We start from the raw sequence: 23949 nt of genomic DNA, 5'->3' as shown, positions 1-23949 counted from the left end.
GCCAATACAAAATTCGTACCTTTTGTTGTGGTCAAGATGCAATGCTTGCAATAACTGCAGTTAGTATGGCTTCATGTGCAGACGATGTTTCAGAACTCGCCATACCGTTGATTGAGGAATGTTAAGTTCTTTGCTTGCTCGTGATGTGGATTTCTTTGGGCTCCTTTCATAAAGTGTACGAATACGCTCGACATTCTCGTTCGATGTGCATGGACGTCCCGTGCTTTTCCCTTTGCAGATGCAACCATCTACGAATTTTCGATGCCACTCGTAAATTTGCTTATGATGCGGCGGTTGTTTATTAAATTGACGGCGAAATGCTCGCTGAACTGCAACAATGGACTCAAGTTTTGCCAATTGTAGAATACAAAAAGACGACTTCTGTGGTGACGCCGCCATTTCACTACAGACACAACAAACAACAGCGCCAATGCGGCAGTGATTGGAACTTCTATCCGGGCTGTTTAAATTGTAAACCTTTCTTACTCAAGTAACGTTCGAATCATGTTTCTATCTTTTGTAGTTTGGAAGAAATAAATGTTTGAAATTTGTTCTTTCTTTTTGAATAACCCTGTAATTTGATAACGAATCCGCCCGGAATTTCTTATAATATTAGTACGTGTATAATCGGCAAAGACATGTATGTGGCAAATTTCATGTCAAAAGAGCAGTGAATAAGAACAATAAAACGAAAATAAAACTTTCTTCTCCATTTAGCAAGATTTTGTTTTAGTCATTCTAATTTTCGTATTTATGATTTTTTCCCTATGAAATTTACCACAAATATACATTTCCCGATTATACACATAGTATCATTATTAAAAGTGCCCTGCAACATCATTATCAAATTATATTCTTACAAGAAGACAGTTATAGATATGCGAGAATCATTTTGGATATGAGTGTACATATAGATGGTAATCAACTGCGACTGCATCATAATTTATAACTATTCCTACATAAGTATGAAAATATATATAGGCTAGTCTGTGGATTTCAGTAGATTTACTGTCCAATTATTAAATAATAATTAATTTATAGATAACAGGTTTCTCGTGTTATTTTGTGTAAACTCTAGTTCGTTCTGCTTTAAACATTGAAGGCTTGAAGCAACAACTTGGCGTGTATGGCTACGGGGAGACTGATTGCGATTATAGCGAAATCAGCCTATACAGTGAAACCTCCCTTAACGGACAACTCTATAATACGGACAAATTTTTTTTGTCCCTGCAAAAATATATGTTCCCTTATGGAACAAAACCCTCTCAGATACGGATGCGGACAGTCCTCCCCCCCCCCAGACCTTTCAATAACCTCTTCATAACGGACAGGAATTATTCTCGGTTCTGTGATATATTATTCCTCTCAAGCGTATCTATCATGAGTCTAGACCTGGTGAACCATCAAACAGAACAGCTTCAAACTGAACTTGAAATTATTCTTTTTTCTGCCCTCAATAAACTGCTTTCTGGTGGAAATCCTAGAAAACCTTCAATACGCGATAAAACTCATGCAGAGTCAGTCGTATGGCCAAGAATTCTATGCGAACTATTTTCCCTTCCCTAACAAATTTAGTCCTTTTGCCTCTGGGCCTTGCATCTTTCCCGACAGTTTCATAGGTAACAAAGAAACATTGTTTGTTTTACAATAACATTTTCAACGAGCAATGTTTCCTCTATTACGTTTTTTCGGACAAGCAACATTTTTCTTTTACTGATGATACTGGAACAAGTCTGGGTTGGAGTTCTCCCGGCTTCCTTTTTCACTGTCTCTAAGAGGATATTCTTAGTGACTGGGGCTGGGTCAATAAACATATGCAATCCCATATGCCTTGTCATCCATTCCGCCAACGAAGATACCGCTCCAGTACACAAACGCACACATATACATGTTTTCTCCGCAACCGTACCGAGGATTCTCACAGGACATTTGCTAGTGAGTTGTATTACCCTTGTAGAGGAGAAATTATGCCTTTTCTCGCTAAACAAAAGAGTTTAGCCGATTAGTTGGTTCCTAACGCATCTTTTGAGACGGTTCTGAGAATTTGAAATACATGAGAAATGCTTACAGAGTGATTACATGTACTTAGCATACACGCATTATCTTTTGCAGTACCAGTATACGAATATATTAACACATCCCCCAGCAATAATAATATTTAACAAAAATGAATTTCTCCTTCATCCCTTCCAGTAATTCAAATACGTACTAAATAGAGTATTTTCATATTGAATTTTACGTATGTACCTCATACATAATGAATTCACTGTATATTACTGCATACAATTACCGTTGTGAGAAATTAAATTTCTGAACCTCTCTGTAACGGACACCTCTCAATAACGGACAAAAATTCATGCCCCATTGGTGTCCGTTATTCAGAGGTTTCACTGTATTGATTTTTTATTACGATTTTTATGGTTGGGGATTGACTTTTTTAAAACTACAACTAAGTTTGCTGCATTGGCCAAGATATTATTTTGTTTTGAAAGTAACACTGTATTAACAAAATAGGAGCTTAATATTTTAAACAGAAAATATTTGTGTAAGCAGTGTTTGGAATGCTTCGTTTCACCTTCAGTGTACTGTTACAAAAAGGGACTAGGAAAAATTTACGTGCGCAATACGATTTGGAGAAATGTACAATATTCCTCCGGTAAATATTCATGACCTACATGCTTCCATTCCAAGACGAATCAACAGCTGTTTTGCAGGCTAACAGTGCTCCTATGCTGTACTAATCGAAAGTTGTATTTTCTTGTGTTTCTATTATTTTGATAGCCATTTGTATATTATAGACTTTGTTGTGCATAAGAATAATCAATGCAAAGAATTTATCACCATCAAACAGCAGATAAGTGACCCAGCGAAGCTTAAAATTTGTGACGAAAACAAACAAGTTATTAATGTGTGGTCGAATGGTTAGCGCGAGTGCTTTTGGTGCATATTGTTCCGTGTTTGACTGTCGGCGTGACCAGCATCGAAGACAAATGTTGAAGAGTTACTTGAATTCACAAGTAGCGAACTCCAGATTAGAGAGCCAGGAATCACAGTGATGAAAGTTATGTGCTGACTACATATTATATAACTAAAAGCCATCTACCCAACATAGCCCTTGTGGATTCTAGCCAATTTATTTTAAGCCTTAAGAGCAAACAACGGGAATACTGTCAATGGAATTATGTTAAGAACAAGTTTTTGTTTTTAACTTTATTTTACGAATTGAAATTATTTACAAAACACTATACTGCAGTTATCTTCAGTTCTCATTGCAAATATTGGCACTTTATATTAAAAGATAAAGCAAAAAATAAAGGAACAGAAATAAAATCTCCTCCCCACATACTTAAAGCATTCTCGTTTACAGATAAATCATTAGCCAACCTTTTCCCTCTAAAAACTCATTCCTTGAAGGCATCACGTGCAAAAGAAAGTGATTTTGATTTCTACATAAATGGATACCTGAACAACTGAAATATTTAGAACAGTTTTTGAGAATTAAATCTACAGGAGATTAGGTCCTTTTCATCAGAAGGTTAACAGACAATCGTTACAGGAACGTAATTCCTACTTACAAACATTCAGATTGAAGTAGTACAAGAAAATATAAAGCTTACTAAAAGTAGACTTTCCACAACATCAAATAACACTCTACTTAATATTATTTCTCTTGGTATTTTAAAAGAAAATATTTATATATAATAGCCAAATGTACACAATTAAAGACACAGATTCTTTAGTTCGGATCTCTTGAAGTTATATAAAATATCTTTTTTATCTTGTAGAATTCAAGAGAATTTTTTTCTGTACAAGTTTCCTTCCTACAAAAACATATCTGCAACTTCAATTAATCACAATATTATCAATTGTCATATTTCTAATTATACTACAACACGATCTCATCACTTCTTTCGCATCACAAGGCATATTGTGTCATTATCACAAAAAGGAACAACTGCCTTTTCTCTGAACAAATTAAGACTTTAAAACACAGTTGAGTAAACAAAATCAACTGTTATTTTTCCACGGCACTGGAATATTGGATGAAGACTTTAGCAAAGGCAGACGATTTGCATCTTCATCCTTACCAAACCCTGATCGAATACATTAAATCACAAACTGTCGTTTTATAGACATGTTACCTCAATACTTTCAATTGACCAGTGTTGGTGCCGTAAACTAACCCCTGACCTGGAATTGGAGTCCATCGAATACAATTAAGGCTCATATAACCCTGTTCTCGTCCTTGCTCAATATCCCGTACATGTCGAAGGTGTCCTTTAGTACCAGGTCGACCACAATGAGTCTTCCGCCCACTTGGAACGTCATCCAAACGAAAAATTTGTGCCATTATATGACGATCAGTAGGAAGCAAAGCTACTCGACGTGAAGCTAATCCAACTAGCAAATGTCGTGAAGTAGGAGAAATGCTTACGGACACAGCATTTTGCTCGAAGCTTGTTGTATAGAGGCACTGACCTAATGTTGACCACTGAAGGCTATATATACCTGTAAAGAAAACAGAGGATATGATAAAATGAAGATGATTGACAAAACAATGCATAATATTGCATTCGACATACGAACTTTCATGGAATGCAGCTCTTAAAGAACAATTTGTTTTTATACTCGCAAAGTTTGCATGAAAAATATACAAACAATTTCAACACAAATAGAACCATAATTACGTAGCACAATAATTAAGCAATAATTGACAACATGGCTTATTTGCAATTTTAGTTTCCATTAAGTGAGAACTAATATTATCTTACATACAATTCCTTATTACAGCTTAAAGCAATCATTTGCGATTGGCCGATGTGTGATGTAATTGCAGTAAACTAGAATTTTACACTGCACTACAATGCTGTCCCTATTTAGTGTTACTCTTCCACTATATTTTGGTCCTCCGATTCTGACCTTGATTCCGCGCAAGCAGTAGAGACTATACCTTTAAATCCATTTTAATTTTTGTTTCTTTTCCTGTAGAAAGAGAAACGGCCCAAAATATTCCAGAAACACACATTTGTCAGTTCATTTAAACACTTTCAGGTATTAAATCAGTAACACCCTTGAGCTTGAAACTCCTTTCCAGAAGGAAATATCATAGGAAAGTTCATTGTCACTTAGCCTAAGCTTTCAATCTGAAAAGCTCTTTTATTTATTATTTTTTATTTCCTAGTATATTCACAATACTTCGTAAATCTAATATATGTACACTTGTGCACTGCTATATGTTTTAGGGTAAGTGACAATGAACTCCTTTATGATATTTTCTTCCGGAAAGGTGTTTTAAGATCAAGGATATTACTGACTTAATACCAGCAAGTGTTTAAATAAATTGACACGAATGTGTTTCTGGAATACTTGGGGCCGTTTTACTTTTTACAGAAAAAGGAACAAAAATTAAAATGGAATTAAAACGATAGTCTCGCTGCCATCGCATATGCACGGGATCAATGTCGCGAGAGGAACGAAATATAGTAGAAGGGCACAACTAAATAGAGACAGCGTTTGAAGTGCAAGGTAAGATTTAGTTCAGGAAAATGAACCCTAGAGCATTTGTCGGCAATTATATAACAGCACACCTTCCGCTCGCAGCACGTGTCTGGAGAAGCAAATGCACGAGTACGTGGGGCGGTTCGTAAAAGTTGCGTTGGAAATATATGATTAGTGTATATGCAAAAGTATGGACTCAGCTATGGATGTTCCTATCTGGCTGCCACTATTTCTCCAACGATGCACAGTTGTCACAATTGCCAAAAATGTGTCCAAAAGTTGCAAACGTAAACTCGGTACATAAGGGACTTTGAAATCACTGGTATCAAATTTGATATTTAAAAAAAAAATCAAAATGGCAAATCCATATGGCGGCCTTCTGGGCTTATACACTTTAATCCTTGAATTAAGAGAGACTGCTGCGAATACCTACCAACTACATTCCCGTATTATGATCAGCGAGTAGAGTACGTTCTTGTTACTGAACCTCACATTTCATTTCCTAATTTTTACACCTATTTTTTCACAGATAATTTGCTGGTGACTTCCCTTTTCATTTAAATAAGCTGTGTTTGGAATGCTTTGTTAATCCTCCTTATAGATGCACTACTGCAAAAGTACATATTTTAAGAGACTAGGAAAAATTCACGCGCGCATTAAGATTTGGAAGAGAGTACAATATTCCTCCTGTAAATATTCATGATCTACTTCATGTGTTGATATTAATACCTTCAACACACTTTCCAGATAATATATATATATATTATCATCATCTACTGCCAACAGAAAGCATTATAAAGAATCGAAGCGTAAGAGCGTAAAGAAATATTGTTAAATTTTACAAAGCAAACAAGCTAGGAAAAATAAAAATGAAATGCAGAATAACACGAAGAAATTTGGACAAGAAGCACGAAATAAAGAATTACATACTGAACTATCTCTTCGTAATACCATGTGTATATAATCAAAATAAATACAATAAAATGATTACAAGCTACAAAGGTGCCATAAATACAAGATCCAAATAAAAACACTGAATGGCGCCTCGTGTAATTCTTGAGAAGATTGCTGCACTAAACATCTAATTCAGACTTGGTTGTTACTATGTATAAATGAAGAATAAATTCTTATATTAGCGCTATACAATTAACTGCTAATCTATGCTTTTTGGATTCTAGTTGTGTTGTTATTTTTTCTAAGAAATGGATTGAGCATGATATAAAAGAAGTGAAAACGTAGCCACATTAATGCTTCGTCCAAGTGCACTTCAACTCACGATGGTGGCTATCACTTGACACTAATTCGAGGTTAAGGTTGTGAATGAAAATATTTAGAACAGAAATGAAATTAGGATGAAACTCAAATTCAGTTCCTTTCAAGACAACAATAAAGTTTCTTCTGACGCCATTTTCAACCGATCTCTAGGTTTTTCGAAAACTATCCATGAGGATTTACACTCACCCATATAATTTTGTTCAGCTCAATGAGATGTATGGTATATATCTCATCTTTGAGCATTTTTTCCACTACAAGCTAATACTATTATAGAAGCCAAGCTTGCTTTGTTCATATATAGCCAGCACTATACGCACTAGAGATGTAAAAACAATAACACTCTTACTTCAATATATCCTCTGCATGTAAGTGAATGTAATTTCTTCAATATTTCGTCTGACAATAGTTAACTTTGATAATAATGAGGTTGTTTTGGAAAAGAACTACACAATTATTTTCAAAGTAATCTTAGCCTATTTCTTTCTTCAAATCATTTTAAAATAACCTTATTTTACCTACGTGATCAAGGCAAGACATTTTTAGCCGAAATATTGAAGAAATTACACTTACATACAGAAAATAGTGAGGAGTTCTATAATAAACATTACTGAATTCAGATTTTCCCCGGATGCAGGGGGAAGAATTTAGTTGTACAAGAGGTGAAAGTAGTAATGCGAAAAATACAGGTAATGCACGATCAGAGATATGGCATGGGAGATTCCCCCTCTTCCCGGTCACTTCCAAAAATCATCACTGATTTTTATAAATACATTGCTAGAAGAGCATTTCAGAACATCCAGTGGTGCTATTCAGCCGGTTCGCTAGAACCGGTTGTTAAAATATTTCGAGTTCGCAGAACCGTTTGTTATACTCAGACATTAAGAGTAAAAGAAAGAAGCCAAACATATTTCTAAAAACACCTCTGTACTTTTCTCGCTCGCTTGCATTGTTGTAAAAACAAGCAACTTTAAATTGTTTCAATTCAATGAGCAGACAGAAATTTGAATATGAATTCGGGGATATTGGGATCCGTAAGTGTAATGAATGTGATGCCTGTCTAATGCCTATTACGGTGCTATCTACCTGTTTTTGAATGACTCCGATATCTTCATTTTTCTTTTGTGCTATAGCCCATTGAGGCATCCTTAACAACGCTTCGCCATAAGATCATGTTTCTAGCTGTCTTTCCATCCCCGAATACCCATTACACGCAGAGCTTTCACGACGTCTCCTATCCATTTTCTTCTGGATTGTCCTCTCGCTCTCTTTTCTTCCGATTATATTTTGGTTGATCATCTGGTTTAAGATCCTCGTATTGTTCATTCATACGGCATGCCCTATCCAGCTGATTCTGTTCGACTTTGCTATGCGTACTATGTTTTTATTGTTGACTAGCTGGTCTATTTCACGATCGAATCTTTGTCTATAGGTGTCAACGTTCTTAATTGGCCCGAAAATTCTTCTTAAAAATTTTCTTTCAAATATTAACAGCTGCTCTCCAGATCTTCATGTGAATTTCCACGCTTCGCATCCATAGGTCACCACCTGCCTTATTAGAAAAAAAAATGAAATCTTTAAGTTTTACGTCCCACGGTTATGCCGGTTAGGCTAAAGGAGACGGTGATGATGAGAGATGAGTGAAATGGTGGAATGAAGAAAGTTGGAGGAAACGGGAGAACCCCGAGAAAACCCACGAGCACGATGTTTGTCCACCACAAAGTTCACTTGGCGGGGGCTGGGATCGAACCCGGGACCCCAAGCACCAGAGGTGAACGCTCTACCACTGAGCCACCGCGCCCCCCTTCTGCCTTATTAGAGTTTTGTACATTCTCACTTTTGTTTCCCTAGATAGTATTTTGGTTCTAAAGTTTTTTGTATTTGTAATAAGACGTTACCAGCCTGTATTCTGTGTCTTACACTTTTCATTACATCATGGTCACTCGTTATCAAGTATCCTAAATAGTTGAACTAGTTTTGACACTCTCGAAACTATAATGATTTAATTCTTGTTCATTGGCGTATTTTTCTGTACGGAAAATTCTCATATATTTATTTTTTTCTTCATTAATTTGGAGCCCCTTCATTCGGGATAGTTGGTCCAATTGTTTCTTTTAAGCTTTGTACGTTTCGGGCTATTATAAGTATGTCATCAGCATATGATTATAGTTACAATGATTTATGTAAAATATTACCCTCTCCTGTTATTCGTCCAACAACGTCCTGAAGTACTAGGTTGAAAACTAATGCAGAGAAATCATCTCCTTGCCTCGCTCCTGTTTTAATTCCAAATCTTGTTGACATTTCTCCTTGGATTAATACCGTTGCTGTTGTTCTATTTAGTGAGTTTTGTTAGTCTTACTCCGATATCTTCATTAGTTCGGCGATATGCGCCTTCGAAACAACATGTACGAAATGGAGTGGTCTTTTCATCGATATATCGAATGATTACTCATACTATCGTTCCTCACAATAAGGTACTTTCCTGGGACAATATATATATATATATATAACCGGTTGTTAAAAAATTAGAATAGCACCACTGAGAACATCCTATATATAGGGTGGCCCAAAAGTAGGTATATGCCCCTACAATGATCAACATTCTAGCTTATGGGTTTATTCGCTTCGACTGTTCCGAGATTAACGTATACGTAACAGGCTTTAAGAACAAATAATAAAGAAATTAAGCAATAACAATAAGAAATGATATAAAATGCAATGAGCTGATCAGTACGGTACTGTATACCTACTTTTGGGCCACCCTGTACATCGTCCGCAATTCGGACCACAGAACGTGTGTATATAGGAAGACAGCTGATCGTGTACTGTCTGTGAAAGCATGCTATTCGAAGTTTGAAGATTGCCGGACAACACGATAATGAGTGCAGAAGACCATGAAATGAGATATTTGAGTTTTACGTCCCATGCTTATTCCGGCTAGGCTAAAGGATACGGTGATGATGAGCAATAAATGAAATGGTGGAATGAAGAAAGTAGGAGGAAACGGGAGAACCCCGAGGAAACCCACGCACACGGTGTTGAGTGCAGAAGACCAATCCGTTCTCTGTGAATTAAAATCATGCCTGCAAGACGATGACAGTGACGCCTACCATGCAATTAAATGACTTCAAGCGTGATTCTATAATAGGGCTCTTGAAGCCCGGATGATGGTACAGTACAACAACCACTAAAGTGTCGTGATAAGACAATAGTCCATCGGTGAGAAGAGACAGAGGACTCCTACAGCAGACTTGCCCTCGCGATGCACCAGTGAGCGCATACATAGAATGGCCTTTGCCAGTGCAATCAGCTATCGTAGTTCTCATGTAAGAGACCACACGATTAATTGTAGGAGCCGATTAACGTTCCCGCGTTCCTCTTGCAAGATACTTTTTATTTCTGCTCATTGCGAGAATGTCTTCAGTGGTGTCTGAAGTAACTACAATAGAGGGATGAATGAAAGCTGGTGATTATTCAGTGATTAAAGTTGTTTCTGTCTCAGTTGTACGAATGTGGGGGAAAATCCAGCACGTGTTCACACTCGTCATATACGGCCCACATATGAGATTCTGATACCGGAAGCAATATACGTCTCTGTCGACTTTCTTTTTTGATTTGATTTGATTTGAGTTTAGGGTTCCTTTCAACAGCGAGGGTGTATGAGATGCATACCTACAGCTTAACATAGCATTCGAACCACGAGCTCCTATCGGGAATAGAAGCCGGGTCTCCCACGCCAAAGGCGCGTACGCTAACCTCTTGGTCACGAGGTAGCTCTGTCGCTTTTGCTCTTTATTTAGGAGAGTATGACTACTGTGCTTGTCTTTTGACCTTATATAACCATTTTGGGGACCCCATATAGCACGGGTAATGAAGCATGTTCTACTCGGTAAACAGCTTCTATCCTGGAGTAATACGTTGCCAGGCCAATATCCTATCAAGTACATGTGTGGAATGTAAGATGAGACCTGAATGACAGCCGCATTCTGACAATCATCAAGCGTAGAATATCATACTCCAGACATTCAGCATCTGTATGAATAGCTAGGCCTACCTGGTCGAGGAGCTCCTTGAAGAACATATCGAATAATTACACGTATTTTAAATGATGTATTATTCATGATCACTGTGCTGAAATCATTACAACCTATGATCACTTTCTTTTGTACAACTTTGCGCCAGGTCGTGCACTACTACTAAATGCCCTTAAACCAATATCTCTAAGCTGTTTTCATATTAGTATATTTGTACGACAATTCTACCTAACATTTGAAATCTTGCTTTTCTGTTTTAAACAGCCAACTTCTGGCAATCTACGTACTGCCTTTTATACGAGCTCTATGAGCTCTTTCTAGGAGGAGAAAGGGGTGCTTTAGGAATAAACCAGGTTATGAAGATTTAGGAAATGTGTTGTGATACAGTTGGTTGATTGTATTAAGAGTTATTCCTTTGCAACCTCAAGGTTATATGAGATGTGGAACTAAAAATTAACGTGGGATATGAGCCCGCACCAGAATCTCCCGCGTCGAAGGCGCCTATACTAGTCACATAGCCACATAGGAGTTCTGGTACAGAATCCATTGTAGTAAATGTAAAATACGTTGTAATATACGTTCGTAATATTGCTTACAAAGTACCTTTTGAACTTATTATCCATTCAGTGGTCCTATATTAATTGAACTTTAATTCGTAACGACGATCTATGAAAAACCCACAAATTCTGCTCATTCTTATGCAACTAACACACAATTTTCTTTCTTTTTTTTCCATGGTCATGCAGGTTAAAATTAAAAATAAATAATAATAATAATAATAATAATAATAATAATAATAATAATAATAATAATAATAATAATGAAAAGGAAATGGATTACATATGTCAAACACGTTTCACGAATGATACAGAATCACAAGTAACTTGGTTCGCATTCTAATAGACAGCGCTGACGTCATCTGCATGTAGTCATAAAGTTCCCTTTCTATGAATATATGATCAGGAGTTATTCTGACAGTAATTCGTTGTTAGATAGTTGCTTAAATAGAAGTGGTTTGAGTAATAGTGAAAAATAGATAAAACTGGAATTTTTGGTGTGATTCAATTCTTTCTTGAAGAGAAAACAGTGAAGTAAATTCATGAGCGTAGTTTATCTACATTGATCGATTCATGACCTTCCTATGAAATTGTTCGACTTTGCATAGTTGAATTTAAGGTTGGCAGAACAAGCATTGAAGATGTAATACGACCTGCAGCCCCGAAATCAGCCGAGACAACCGAAATCATCGATAAAATCCATGATTTGTTTTCAGTCGACAGATGAGTGAAAGTGTGAAAGTTAGCAAAAGCCACTAGAATCTCACCTGAGAATTTGTGCATGATCGATGCTACGTTTACTCGCACCAGAGCACAGAAAAAGCCTTGTCACTGATCTGCGATTTGAAATGCTTCAACATCCTGCTTATTCACAAGATCTAACCCCCTCGGACTGCATCCCGAAACTTAAAATTTTCCTTGCAAGACGAAAATTCGAGTCAAATGAAGGGGTCATTCAGAAACTAAACGAATATTTTCAAAGTCTCATTTCCGTAAAGGAAGAACGATAGAGAGTCTTGGGGCAAGTGCGTTGAAATTCGAGGGGGGGAAAACCCTCAAATTGTTTTCCTTAATATAATTCAAAATTACCTGTAACTTCAGAAAAATCATGCGATGAAATCACAGAGGTGTATGAACAAAAAATAATAATACGTACCAATTACCAATAATCTATCCCAATGGCAAAAAGAAAAGTTTTACACAAATATAACCAAACCTACTCATAGTAAAAATAAGATTAATACTACAGAAATACCAACAAATACAAATTATGAAGTATATCAAAAGTATCCGGACGCCTGGCTGAAAATGACTTACAAGTTCGTGGCGCCCTCCATCGGTACTACTGGAATTCAATATGGTGTTGGCCCACCCTTAGCCTTGATGACAGCTTCCACTCTCGCAGGCATACTTTCAATCAGGTGCTGGAAGGTTTCTTGGGGAATGGCAGCCCATTCTTCACGGAGTGCTGAACTGAGGAGAGGTATCGATGTAGGTCGGTGAGGCCTGGCACGAAGTCGGCGTTCCAAAACATCCCAAAGGTGTTCTATAGGATTCAAGTCAGGACTCTGTGCAGGCCAGTTCATTACAGGGATATCATGATTGTGTAACCACTCCGCCGCAGGCCGTGCAGTATGAACAGGTGCTCGATCGTGTTGAAAGATGCAATCGCCATCCCCGAATTGCTCTTCAACAGCGGGAAGCAAGAAGGTGCTTAAAACATCAATGTAGGCCTGCGCTGTGAGAGTGCCACGCAAAACAAGAGATGCAAGCCCCCTCCAAGAAAAACAGGACCACACCATAACACCACCACCTCCGAATTTTACTGTTGGCACTACACACACTGACAGATGTTCACCGGGCATTCGCCATAGCCACACCCTGTCATCGGATCGCCACATTGTGTACCGTGATTCGTCACTCCACACAACGTTTTTCCACTGTTCAATCGTCCAACGTTTACGCTCCTTACACCAAGCGAGGCATCGTTTGGCATCTACCTGCTTGATGTGTGGCTTATGAGCAGCCACTCGACCATGAAATCCAAGTTTTCTCACCTCACGCCTAACTGTCATAGTATTTGGAGTGGATCCTGATGCAGTTTGGAATTCCTGTGTGATGGTTTGGATAGATGTCTGCCTATTACACTTTACGACCCTCTTCAACTGTCGGCGGTCTCTGCCAGTTAACAGACGAGGTCGGCCTGTACGCTTTTGTGCTGTACGTGTCCCTTCACGTTTCCACTTCATTATCACATCAGATACAGTGGACCTAGGGAGGTTTAGGAGTGTGGAAATCTCTCGTACATACTTCTGACACAAGTGACACCCAATCACCTGACCACGTTCGAAGTCCGTGAGTTCCGCGGACCGCCCCATTCTGCTTTCTCACGATGTCTAATGACTACTAAGGTCGCTGATAATGAGTACCTGGTAGTAGGTGGTAGCACAATGCACCTAATATGAAAAACGTATGTTTTGGAAGTCTCCGGATACTTTTGATCACATAGTATATATATATATATATATATATATATATATATATATATATATATATATATATATATATATATATATATATATATAAACTGAGTAAAAGAGCGAAGTGGGTAAAGCAAACATGAAAGCTTAACTTAACAACTGTTAATATATATAAGATTAAGAAGATAAGCAAAGAGTTCAAAGTATACACCATCAAACTAATTAAACCACATTTGAAGTCAAAGTAGTATTTATATATATTCTGGATCACCCCTCACAACTAACCCGACCTACATCCTGCTCTAGCTACGGACTCAAGAGGAATGTACTACAGCAAGGTATCTGAAATCCGGACATGTAAGTGAAAAGATGATAACCAGTAAAATTAAAGCATTACCATTTTTCTACGTACATATCTCAATTGTAGTTTGTAGTTAGTTTCTCGAATAAATCTGTTGGCAAACTATCGTAATTGGTTATCTGAGCTTACCTAACATTGTAGTAATACTCAAACGCCCCGGTGGCAAAAGAGCTACTAAAAGTCGTCCATCTTTGGATATATCTACGCTTGCATCATTATGAATTTTACATTCTGGAACTATCAGATTCTTTTCAGCTGCAAAAGTAAAGAAACATTATGACATAGAGTACATAATATAAAGAAAACATACAGTGCACTCTTAAGTTTTCACGCGCAAAAGCGCAAAGCAAAAAAGCAGCCTTAGTAATATTATTAATTAAACTATCTAGCATTCTTGTTCATTACATTATGAAGGTTGAATAATAATAATAATACACACACTAGATAAAATTAAACTATTATTTAAAAATACACATTGCCGTAGGAAACTACGACTGCCTGCAATGTATCCCTATAGCACACATTCTCAATTCTAGTGTGTACACCTGTTTAATCTGTTCAATTCTTCGTAATGTAAACAAAAACGCAGGTCACATTTCGAAGTCCCATTGTCTCCTAAACGAAGTCATAGATATGTTGGTGGTGCATTCGTTAGCTGTGTCAATTTATATTTGCAAATATAGATCGCAAATTGTATATAATAATGGCTAACTTCGCCTCTTCTGTCTCATCATAAAAGTTTTCCACTTTAAACGATAAGAATATATATGAATCAGAGTTAACGTCTGATGAAGATACCGTTAAGTTATTGAAACTGTTACGTCTTATTTTATTTTAGTTTCAATAAATGAGTATATACTCTGGTCAGAATACTATTTAAATTATGAATCAGTACTGAAGAAACACTTTCTTATAAAACTATGTCAGAACAATGAAGATTTTCACTTTTTTTAAATTTTAATTTAAAGAACAGCATATGCAAAAAAATAAATACATATTACTTTTTTTTATATATATGCCATATTAACTAAGTAAATGGATTTTTACAGAGATAGACTTAAGTTCTGTTACTATACTAATTACTGAACTTCCTCACTGAATCCGATATTGAATTATTCTAGATACACACCGTAAAGATATCGAATCGAATTTATTATGAACGATTTGTTAACAAATTGGCCTTGCTCTACCATAGCTAATTTACACTGACTACCACTTTAAGCTATTGTTTCATGAAATTTAGTTTAAATAATAATAATAATAATAATAATAATAATAATAATAATAAAAAACGTACACAAACACGAAACTTGAGTGCCCGTACACAAACACTTTGATGACTTAGTGCTGGAGTTGTATTGAAGACCAAATGGAACTGAGAGGCACCAAGAAGCAGAGGCTCAACGTCAAGAAATGAGCGAGAACCACATAGACCAATAATCAATCGACGTTACCCATGCGCGCAGCAGCTGTCTTCGTCGCACCACTCTCAACCTTAACGAACTACTCTCTCTACCCAGCTCCCAGGTTTGGTTACTCTGGTAGCAGACTAAATACAAGACAGCTAGACTTTCTGTAATCTGGTTGATAGCTGACAGCCAATCACCTTACAGTATAAAAAGCAGATATGAAACCTGCTAGATCAATCATCCCTCCTCTGCTGAGATTAAACACATATGCTCAAGAAATAACCAACTATACTAAATTTAAAAATAAACTCTTAAGGCTTCTTAATAACTTATTCCACCGTTCATCAATTTTACTTCTTGAGTTCCAGTTCATCATATTATCACCTTTGATTTTAATGAATCTTACTTGTTTCTGTCTCTGGATTATCCTTGTAAGCCAAGGAGATGGCAAGAGGAATCTGTGTCATAGTGCCCTGATGAAACCAAGTGTTTAGTTGGCAAAACTGTCACCAAGTTATTAGTTTCATAATAAAATCGGTTTGCTTTACTCAGCAATTATTTAATACTGTAAAGATTTTACTATTATTAGTAGTAGCAGTAGTATGAGTATTCCAAAAGCTAATGTACATACATTGGTGTGAAAACTTAAAATCTATGATGGATATATTCAGACAGTTGAATATTTGTTATTATTGAAGATTCCTGAACACACAGAGCACTACAAGGAAAGTAATCAATGGCTTGTTAACATAAGGTGATACAGTTCAAGGACAACAAATGTGCACTGGCTGCTATTTAAATTTATAATTTAGACTAAATTGATATTGGAACATATTCGCATGAAAATACATACCATCTCCTATGTCTGGTATATTACAACGCGAAAAATCCCATGCTTGTATCCTATGAGTGAGAGATACGGAAGTATCCGCGATTACCACAGAATCCTGAAGGAACGAACCTAAAAAAGAAAGAAAAAAGCAGTTTTTATATGGTACACAGCAGTTCTATTCTTTATAATAAACTTATATTAAAATAAAACTAAAGTGAAAAGTTTTAATTTGATTTTTACATGATAATGTCACAAAAATTATCACTTCAAACCAATGTACAGTCATATACATATGATTTTACACCCACGAATCTTTCAAAAGCTCTGTACGCTTTTGTGTAGGTAGAACTGCAGCTTATCTTACGAACTTATATATGAAAATTTCCTTCTCATAAGTACGAATAAAGGCCTATTGATGGCAGCAAGTTGTCATTTATTAGCATGACCAATTCCAAATGGCAGTGATATTACAAGCATGAATAAATTAAAAGTCTTCAATATGCGTTTGTAATCTATGAAAATGTATAACACAATGCGACGCCAGCAATAATATAATAGTTCCAGTAATTCAGGTATCAAATGGCACGGGGACATGATGTCACAGTGATAAAAGCGCTCACCTCTTATGCCAGGGATCCCTCGTTCCATCCCAGGTCACGAGAGTTTATGGTGGAGAGTAACGTATCCGTGAGTGTTCTCGAAGCTCTCCCGTTTCCTTCCGTATTCTCATTCCACCAATTATTTCATAATCATTCACTTTCATTAATCATTTGTCTTCTTTACCACACAGGAGATAACCGCAGGACGTATAACTAGATATTTTATTTTTCACCACGCAATAACTTTCATTAATTTAGCATAGAAATGAACCCTGGAGTTGTTCTCATTGCAGATAATCCATTATTACATACTACACAAATACGAAGATTGCGATGTCCAAAAATGATGCCTCTAACTCTTTTATGAGTACAGCAGGGAAACGGAACGTACAGATATTAAATATATTCTTTAGAGCATTATTCCTCACCCTTAAGAACTCCAAGTATATTCTTTACATCTTAAGGTTTCTTCCCTTCGTATCTCATTTCCATGCATCTCGTACATTGCATTATTTTGTCAGGAGGTAAGATGTGAGAAAAATACGCCGAATTACAATAAAAACCTACCTATGATGAAATTCGAACAAACACGTGAGAAGAACCATTTACTATTAAATCAACCTTTTTATATTGTTAACCATCTTCACTTACTTAACATCTCTTGTTCTATAGATATAAAAATGGAGATTTAAATATATATATATATATATATATATATATAATATGACTGTAATGTCAAAAGGAAGCGAAAAACAACAGTAATCAGGATAAAATTTATTGACTTCTCTTTACGACTATCAATCAGAGACCATGTATGCTTCATCTATAGAATCTATGAGAGAGAGTTTGTTGAAAACGTATTGTTACCTTAAGAGACAATTCCCTTTTAGTTTACTTCCTCTAAAACCAAAAAAACTTTTATCTGTTACTCACATCTTGAGTATGTATTCAATATTCCTTAAGTTTCTTTTGCAAGTACCTAACAATAAACATTGATGACAGCTGAATAAAGAAGTTTAAAATAACGTTTTAGAGAGCTGTTCGTGACTAAATCTATTAGATTAACACCACCTATGAAGACACGGTAAATGGACAGCAAATATATGTACACCGAGAATGAAGTGTAGCAACTAAAGAGTTGTATTCCACTAAGGCAGAAAGAATGAATGTTTGCAATATGCGTAGGGAAATGCTGAATCTCAAGACTCACTTACTAACATTGGAGAAAAGAATATTAATTTCTTACCTCTAAGAATATTGTCGACAGTTTCCTGAAGATGGGTATCCTCATAATCATCACTAAATGGGTTTGGTCCTACGTAACGAGGATGAAGGAAACGAGTTCTCAATGTAGGTGGTGTCGTGCTTCGCCACATTGAATCACCTCCGGATCTCTGTTGCTGAGGAAACGATACTCTAGTAGTCGGGGTAATGGTAAACACATGCGGTGGCGATTGCGGCCTCGTTCGTGCTTGATTTGGTTGATTTAAGAGCGATGTGTCTGAAATTGTCACATCATTCACTTGAACTAAAGGAACCGTAAATGTCTCCTGTCTTTGATTGTTTTCACTTGTATTGTCACCGGAATGAGATGAATTAGGTTCGGGGTCCAACGGCTGAAAACGCACGGTAGCCAAAAAACGACCCGAGGTTGGTTGATTGTTCTCAGGTTGCGATGAGGAACTTGTATCATTTGTTGCGTTGAGAAGCCTTTCTCTTCTTCTCAACAAAGCTTCTCTAATGGACGAAAATATGACTTCCGGTCTCCGGTACATTCCAAGTCTCATAATGGGAACTCTCCTATACAAAGGCCGATTAGTGCGAGCTGCCTGGTGACTGCTTCTATTCTGCCTACTTCTACGTAACTCAACAAATCTAAGTCGCTCTCTACGATCTGCTGAATCCGGTTCACTTCTATCCACCTCAGCAGCAATCGAGCGTGACCCTGTCCAGAATTCACGTCGCCGGGCTGCATTCGAACTCTGGCTTGTAGCATCTGAAATAGATTGTCCTCTTCCTTCATTAGTTTGGTCTGCCTGTCTGGGAACAGTTCCTGTAATACGAAAATATCTTCTTCTAAAGTCGTCGAGATCTCGCGGATTCCTAGATCTTTGGTTCGTTTCTTCTTGACTATTCGAGCTTAGCAATTGTTGTATAGATGTACTTAAACGTATGGATGGCCTCTCACGGAATGATGTATTTCTATCCTGACTGGATGGAGTGTCTGGATCAGAGCGTCTATCCCACCATCTACTAGGATGGCTGTTTCCTTCTTCCCGGTTTCTTAACTCTCTTTGGCTGCCATCTACTGGAACAGGGCTTCGAAGTCGATGCACCCATTGCTGTTCAAGTTCTCGTCTGGAAAGAAAAGAAAGTTTCAATGGAAATATAATTGAGTGATACGCTATACAGGCTTCACAATTAAATTATTTCCCTTCATTTACACAATATTAAAAGAGGTTACCAAGAAAGCTTAAACTTTGTTGGCCCGACGTACTGTTAATAGTATGTACTACTTAACCTTCACTTTTGTACATTTTCCAAAATGGCGATGATTAAAATAGTTCTATTGGAGTTTCGCATTCATAGTAGTCATATACTTATAAAGTACTCTGAACCGAACTAATTAGCATTTTTACGAAATCACTTATGATATAAAACTGACGTCTATGAACTCGTAATGGACTGGGAAATAACATTCTCAGTAGCGCACACAGTGTTGCCAATAACATCACTCAAAATTCCGACAGATTCGTAAACAAAACCGCCAGAATTCCACCACAAAACATGGTAATTTAAAGATATTCGCAATTCCATTATTGATAGAAAGATTCATATTTGAATTAATTATAATTTACATGCAGTTTGTGAAGTGGAGTAAGCTGCTCTTGTCATTATCAAGACGTCATAATCAAGAAATAGACAGCAGTGTTTCCATGATTATCTTACTCCTACAGTCAGTTTCCGAAATTTCGGTAACTTAGTCTTTTCTAAATTTCCGCTAATATCCTGCTTTTGTCGATCTTATTTCAAAATAGGAAGAAAAAAAATACATGTTGTAACACCAATGTCGATATTTCCCCATTCAAATCCTAGACAGAGGAATGACCTACAGAACATGTGCTATTGAAATTCATTTGATTTCAAATGTGCGTTGAGAATAATTTTTGAAATTTCAAATTTCCCATCAATCCGTTGGCGACCAATTTTGGCCAATCTGGTGAAGAAGCTGGCAACATTAAGCACACAATACTTAGGACAACATTTATTAATTTGAAATACCGATAAATCAGCAAGAACTCAAAACTCCAAATTTCCCGGGTGGTTGTCTTGCTAGTTCGGTCACCTGAGGCACGTCGAGTCTAGTAGTGTCAAGCATGTTGGTGCTATACTTCCCAAATCTCTCCATAAGTAATCCAAGCCATAAGTAATCCAAGTGATCCAGCAATGACAGATACTTTAGTTACAGGAAGCTTTGGCTGTAACTTACAGTACATTCAATTAGGTTAGCGGCGGAATTCTTCTACTATTCAATCGTTGTTCTGTTCTTACCGATATCTAAAAGGCAAGTAAACTAAACTAGGCACACATACATGTGTTTAAAAGCATATACGTTTATTCACAGTCTGAAATCTTAGAATTCGTAGCCGATGGATTTAATTTTCAATTATTCAGAGTTATTATTATTATTAATAATACTCAATATTGTATAGGTTTGCAAACAACGTCCGATAACCGGAAGGAGACCTGAGTACCGAAATTAGTCTCAAATATGTCAAACTGGCCATGCTAGCCACTTACGGGTCCTATCTGTACCTGTACTGATGTAGATTAGAAACTTAGTTTCTACTTCCTTATTTTACAGGTTTTATTAATGATACGAAAGGATGACTTAGAAGTTCTTTTTCTTATATTTTTTTCGCAACTTTCTATAAAATATTCGGCAAGCAAAGTATTTGTAGTTAGTGTTTTGGACGAAGGAAAATAACATACTCAACTTTTTCGCACTTACACAACAGGTTATTTATTCGAAGTCGAAACTGAAATGAAAGTAACGTAGTAAATATCAGAGATGTAAGAAGCATTGTGTACGAAGATTCACCTGTTAGGGAACACAGACACACACGACTGAAACTACATTTGCTCTCAATACATAACACAAGTCGCAATAGGTAAGCATACTATTCTCTAATTATTTCTTCTTGTTCTAAGAAATGTTGTCATTAGCATTTGTTCATCCCATCCAGGACAGGAGCGTCATTTAGGGGGGTCAGGGAAGGGCATTTGCCCCCCCCCCCCGAGTTTGAGATTTATATAGATTTTATCAATAGAATAGTAGTGTCAGTGAAAAACGCGAAATTTTACTTATATTAAGGGGTCTTGCCCCCCCCCCAAGCCAAATCTGAAATGACGCTACTGATCCAGGATAATAGTGGGCAAGACGAAATGACAAATAAATTATTAAATTTATTGCAAGTGTTTCATTCTCAGGATTTGCTAATATAATTAGAAAGAATACGAAAATGATAATGCGATCTAGTTAAACCACTGGAAGAGGAAGTGTTTCTACAAAATTTAATGGTATTTCAAAATTACAAGAAATACCGAAATGAAATACCTTGTTGAAATCAGTTGGGCCAAAAGAAGATCAGTCAATTCCAAAGCTAACTGGAGCAGCACATAAAGATCTGAAAAACGAAGAAAGAAATAGAAAAAAAAAAATACATTACATATAGGCAAAATACAAAGCATGCTCAAAATTATTTGAAAACTTACATTAGCTGGAATTATTTCAGGCTGCCATGAATACAAAAATTGATTTTAAAACTGACTTTTAATACCTTTAGTATCGCTTGATATATCAAACGTAAACTCTCACACTTGCTATAATTTTAATTTAAGAAACAAAGATGAAGGTGAAATTGCTACAATGATCTAATTTTCGTTAGCAGAAAGAATTTTGTATATTACTGTATAGTTGACAAGAAAAATATCGATCGTTCGTAGAAATATATTTATATATAATAGTTTTATATAAAGTCTTTCCAGAACTCTCTCTGACACACACACACACACACTCTCATATATATATATATACGGTTTATATATAACACACGTAATGTAACAAACGTCGGAAGGTGATTCGTGACACCGAGGTAAACAAAAAAAAAGATATTGCATGAGCATATTGGTAGAGTTAAGCAAGAGTCGAAAGCGTGAGAACGGCAAGTTCCAACAATAGATATTAAAAAAAAAAAAAAAAAAAAATCAATAAGCTTAGATATTTTGGTCTAGAAAGTCTCGAGGTGACGCTGGTATTCAATACATAGCTGCTTGGTTCACACATACAGGTTGCTTTTGTGCTCAAGACGCTACAGTATAGGAGCGCAGTTATTATGCTGTGAGTGTTAATAGGACAAGTGGCACTGCTCGATTAAAACATGGCGCGTTATTCAAACCAGGAACAGAACGACATGCTATTCATATACAGTTGTCCAGATGGCAATGGACGTGACGCAGCACGACTCTATCAGAAGCATTTTCCTAAGACTCCAACTACCATACAGGATGTTTGTAGCAATTTATTGGCGCATGTGTGAAACAGATACCGTACTACCTGCCTATGTGGATACTGATCCGAACACTGTGGTACTGTTATAGATGAACGTGTGTTAGAAACTATGGACAATGAGTCAGGTATGTATACGAGGGAACTTAGATGTGAAATGCATGTTAGTCACACGACTATGTGGCGTGCGTTACATGAAAATGCCTTATACCATCTGCAAAGGGTACAAGAATTGACAGACGCGGATTTTCAACTCGTGAAGCGTTCTGTCAGTAGTTCATTCAACAGACCACTACAATCATGCTGTTTCAGGCATCAGTACTGTTCACTGACGAGGCCACATGCACAACACACACACACACACACACACACACACACACACGTGGGAGATACACATTCCCATGGTACATGCACGTGGGTCACTCATCATCGACACCACTCAATGTGTGGTGTAGTATTGTCCATGATCAACTGATCAGCCAATACATATGCTACAGAAAAGACTGAATAGAGCTTAGTATTTGACCATGCATGATACACTACTTGAATTACTGGAAAATGTTCCCCTAGCGATTCACCGCAACATGTGGTATATGCATAATGGAGTTCCCGCGCACTTCAGTATGAATGTCCACCGGTATTTGAACAGCTTCCCAAGACGTTGGATCGAGCGTGGCGATCCAGTACATCTGAATCACTGGATTTTTATCTGTGGGGATGCATGGAAATTGTGGTGTAATGAAACTCCTGTCAACGATGTCAATGACTTGGAAGAGCGTACCCATAACATTTGTGCAACTGTTCGCCATGACCAGGTCTCATCGAGCGGGTTCACCAATCCATGATCTGGCGTCGTCATCTATGCATGGCGGACACTTCGAACATTTCCTGTGATGTACCCGACGAAGTATAGTTTGTGTCTCTTTCCGCCCTTACTGTTCCCATGTTTTCGGCCCTCGCTAACTCTGCCACAATGCCTAATAGCTAATGTTCATAGGACCTTTTTTGTTTATCTCGGTATCAGGAATCGCTTCCCGACGTTTATTACATTAATTAAGTTACATCCCTTATTTACAATTACAGACAGCATTGAGTGATCAAATGAAATAACTAGAAAAATTATTAATATGGAACATTTTTACATAAAATCCGCTCAAGAAAAATTCTTTCATTTCCACTCAGATTAATATTAATAATCTCACATTTCAAGGAATGCAAAAAGTATTGAACCTTTTACGCAAAACATAGCGTACTGTCCCAAAGTTCAGGGTATATGACTCGCAACAAGCGTCTAACGTTATTGATAGCTGATAGCTGAAGTTAGTAGATGTGCA

General features: G+C 36.9%; 1 protein-coding gene across 2 annotated transcripts in view; it reads right to left on the bottom strand.

The window, feature by feature from the left end:
* Nucleotides 1-3195: 3195 nt before the first annotated feature.
* The window catches only part of LOC145692945 (uncharacterized), a 125119-nt gene continuing 104365 nt past the window's right edge, over nucleotides 3196-23949 (bottom strand). For both annotated transcript variants that reach the window (XM_081768534.1, XM_081768535.1), the window contains exons 16-20: nucleotides 21665-21734; nucleotides 18293-19404; nucleotides 16469-16576; nucleotides 14336-14461; nucleotides 3196-4509 (exon numbers count right to left, since the gene is read on the bottom strand). In XM_081768534.1, coding sequence (XP_081624660.1) covers nucleotides 4139-4509; nucleotides 14336-14461; nucleotides 16469-16576; nucleotides 18293-19404; nucleotides 21665-21734 — 1787 coding nt within the window. In that variant the 3' untranslated portion in view covers nucleotides 3196-4138. The remainder of the gene's footprint in view (nucleotides 4510-14335; nucleotides 14462-16468; nucleotides 16577-18292; nucleotides 19405-21664; nucleotides 21735-23949) is intronic.

This window comes from Thermobia domestica, chromosome 8 (genome assembly GCF_964235325.1).
Source record: "Thermobia domestica chromosome 8, izTheDome1.hap1.1, whole genome shotgun sequence".
Taxonomy (NCBI): Eukaryota; Metazoa; Arthropoda; class Insecta; order Zygentoma; family Lepismatidae; genus Thermobia; species Thermobia domestica.
Note: the sequence above shows the minus strand (reverse complement) of the source record. Positions and strands in the feature narration are given on the sequence as shown.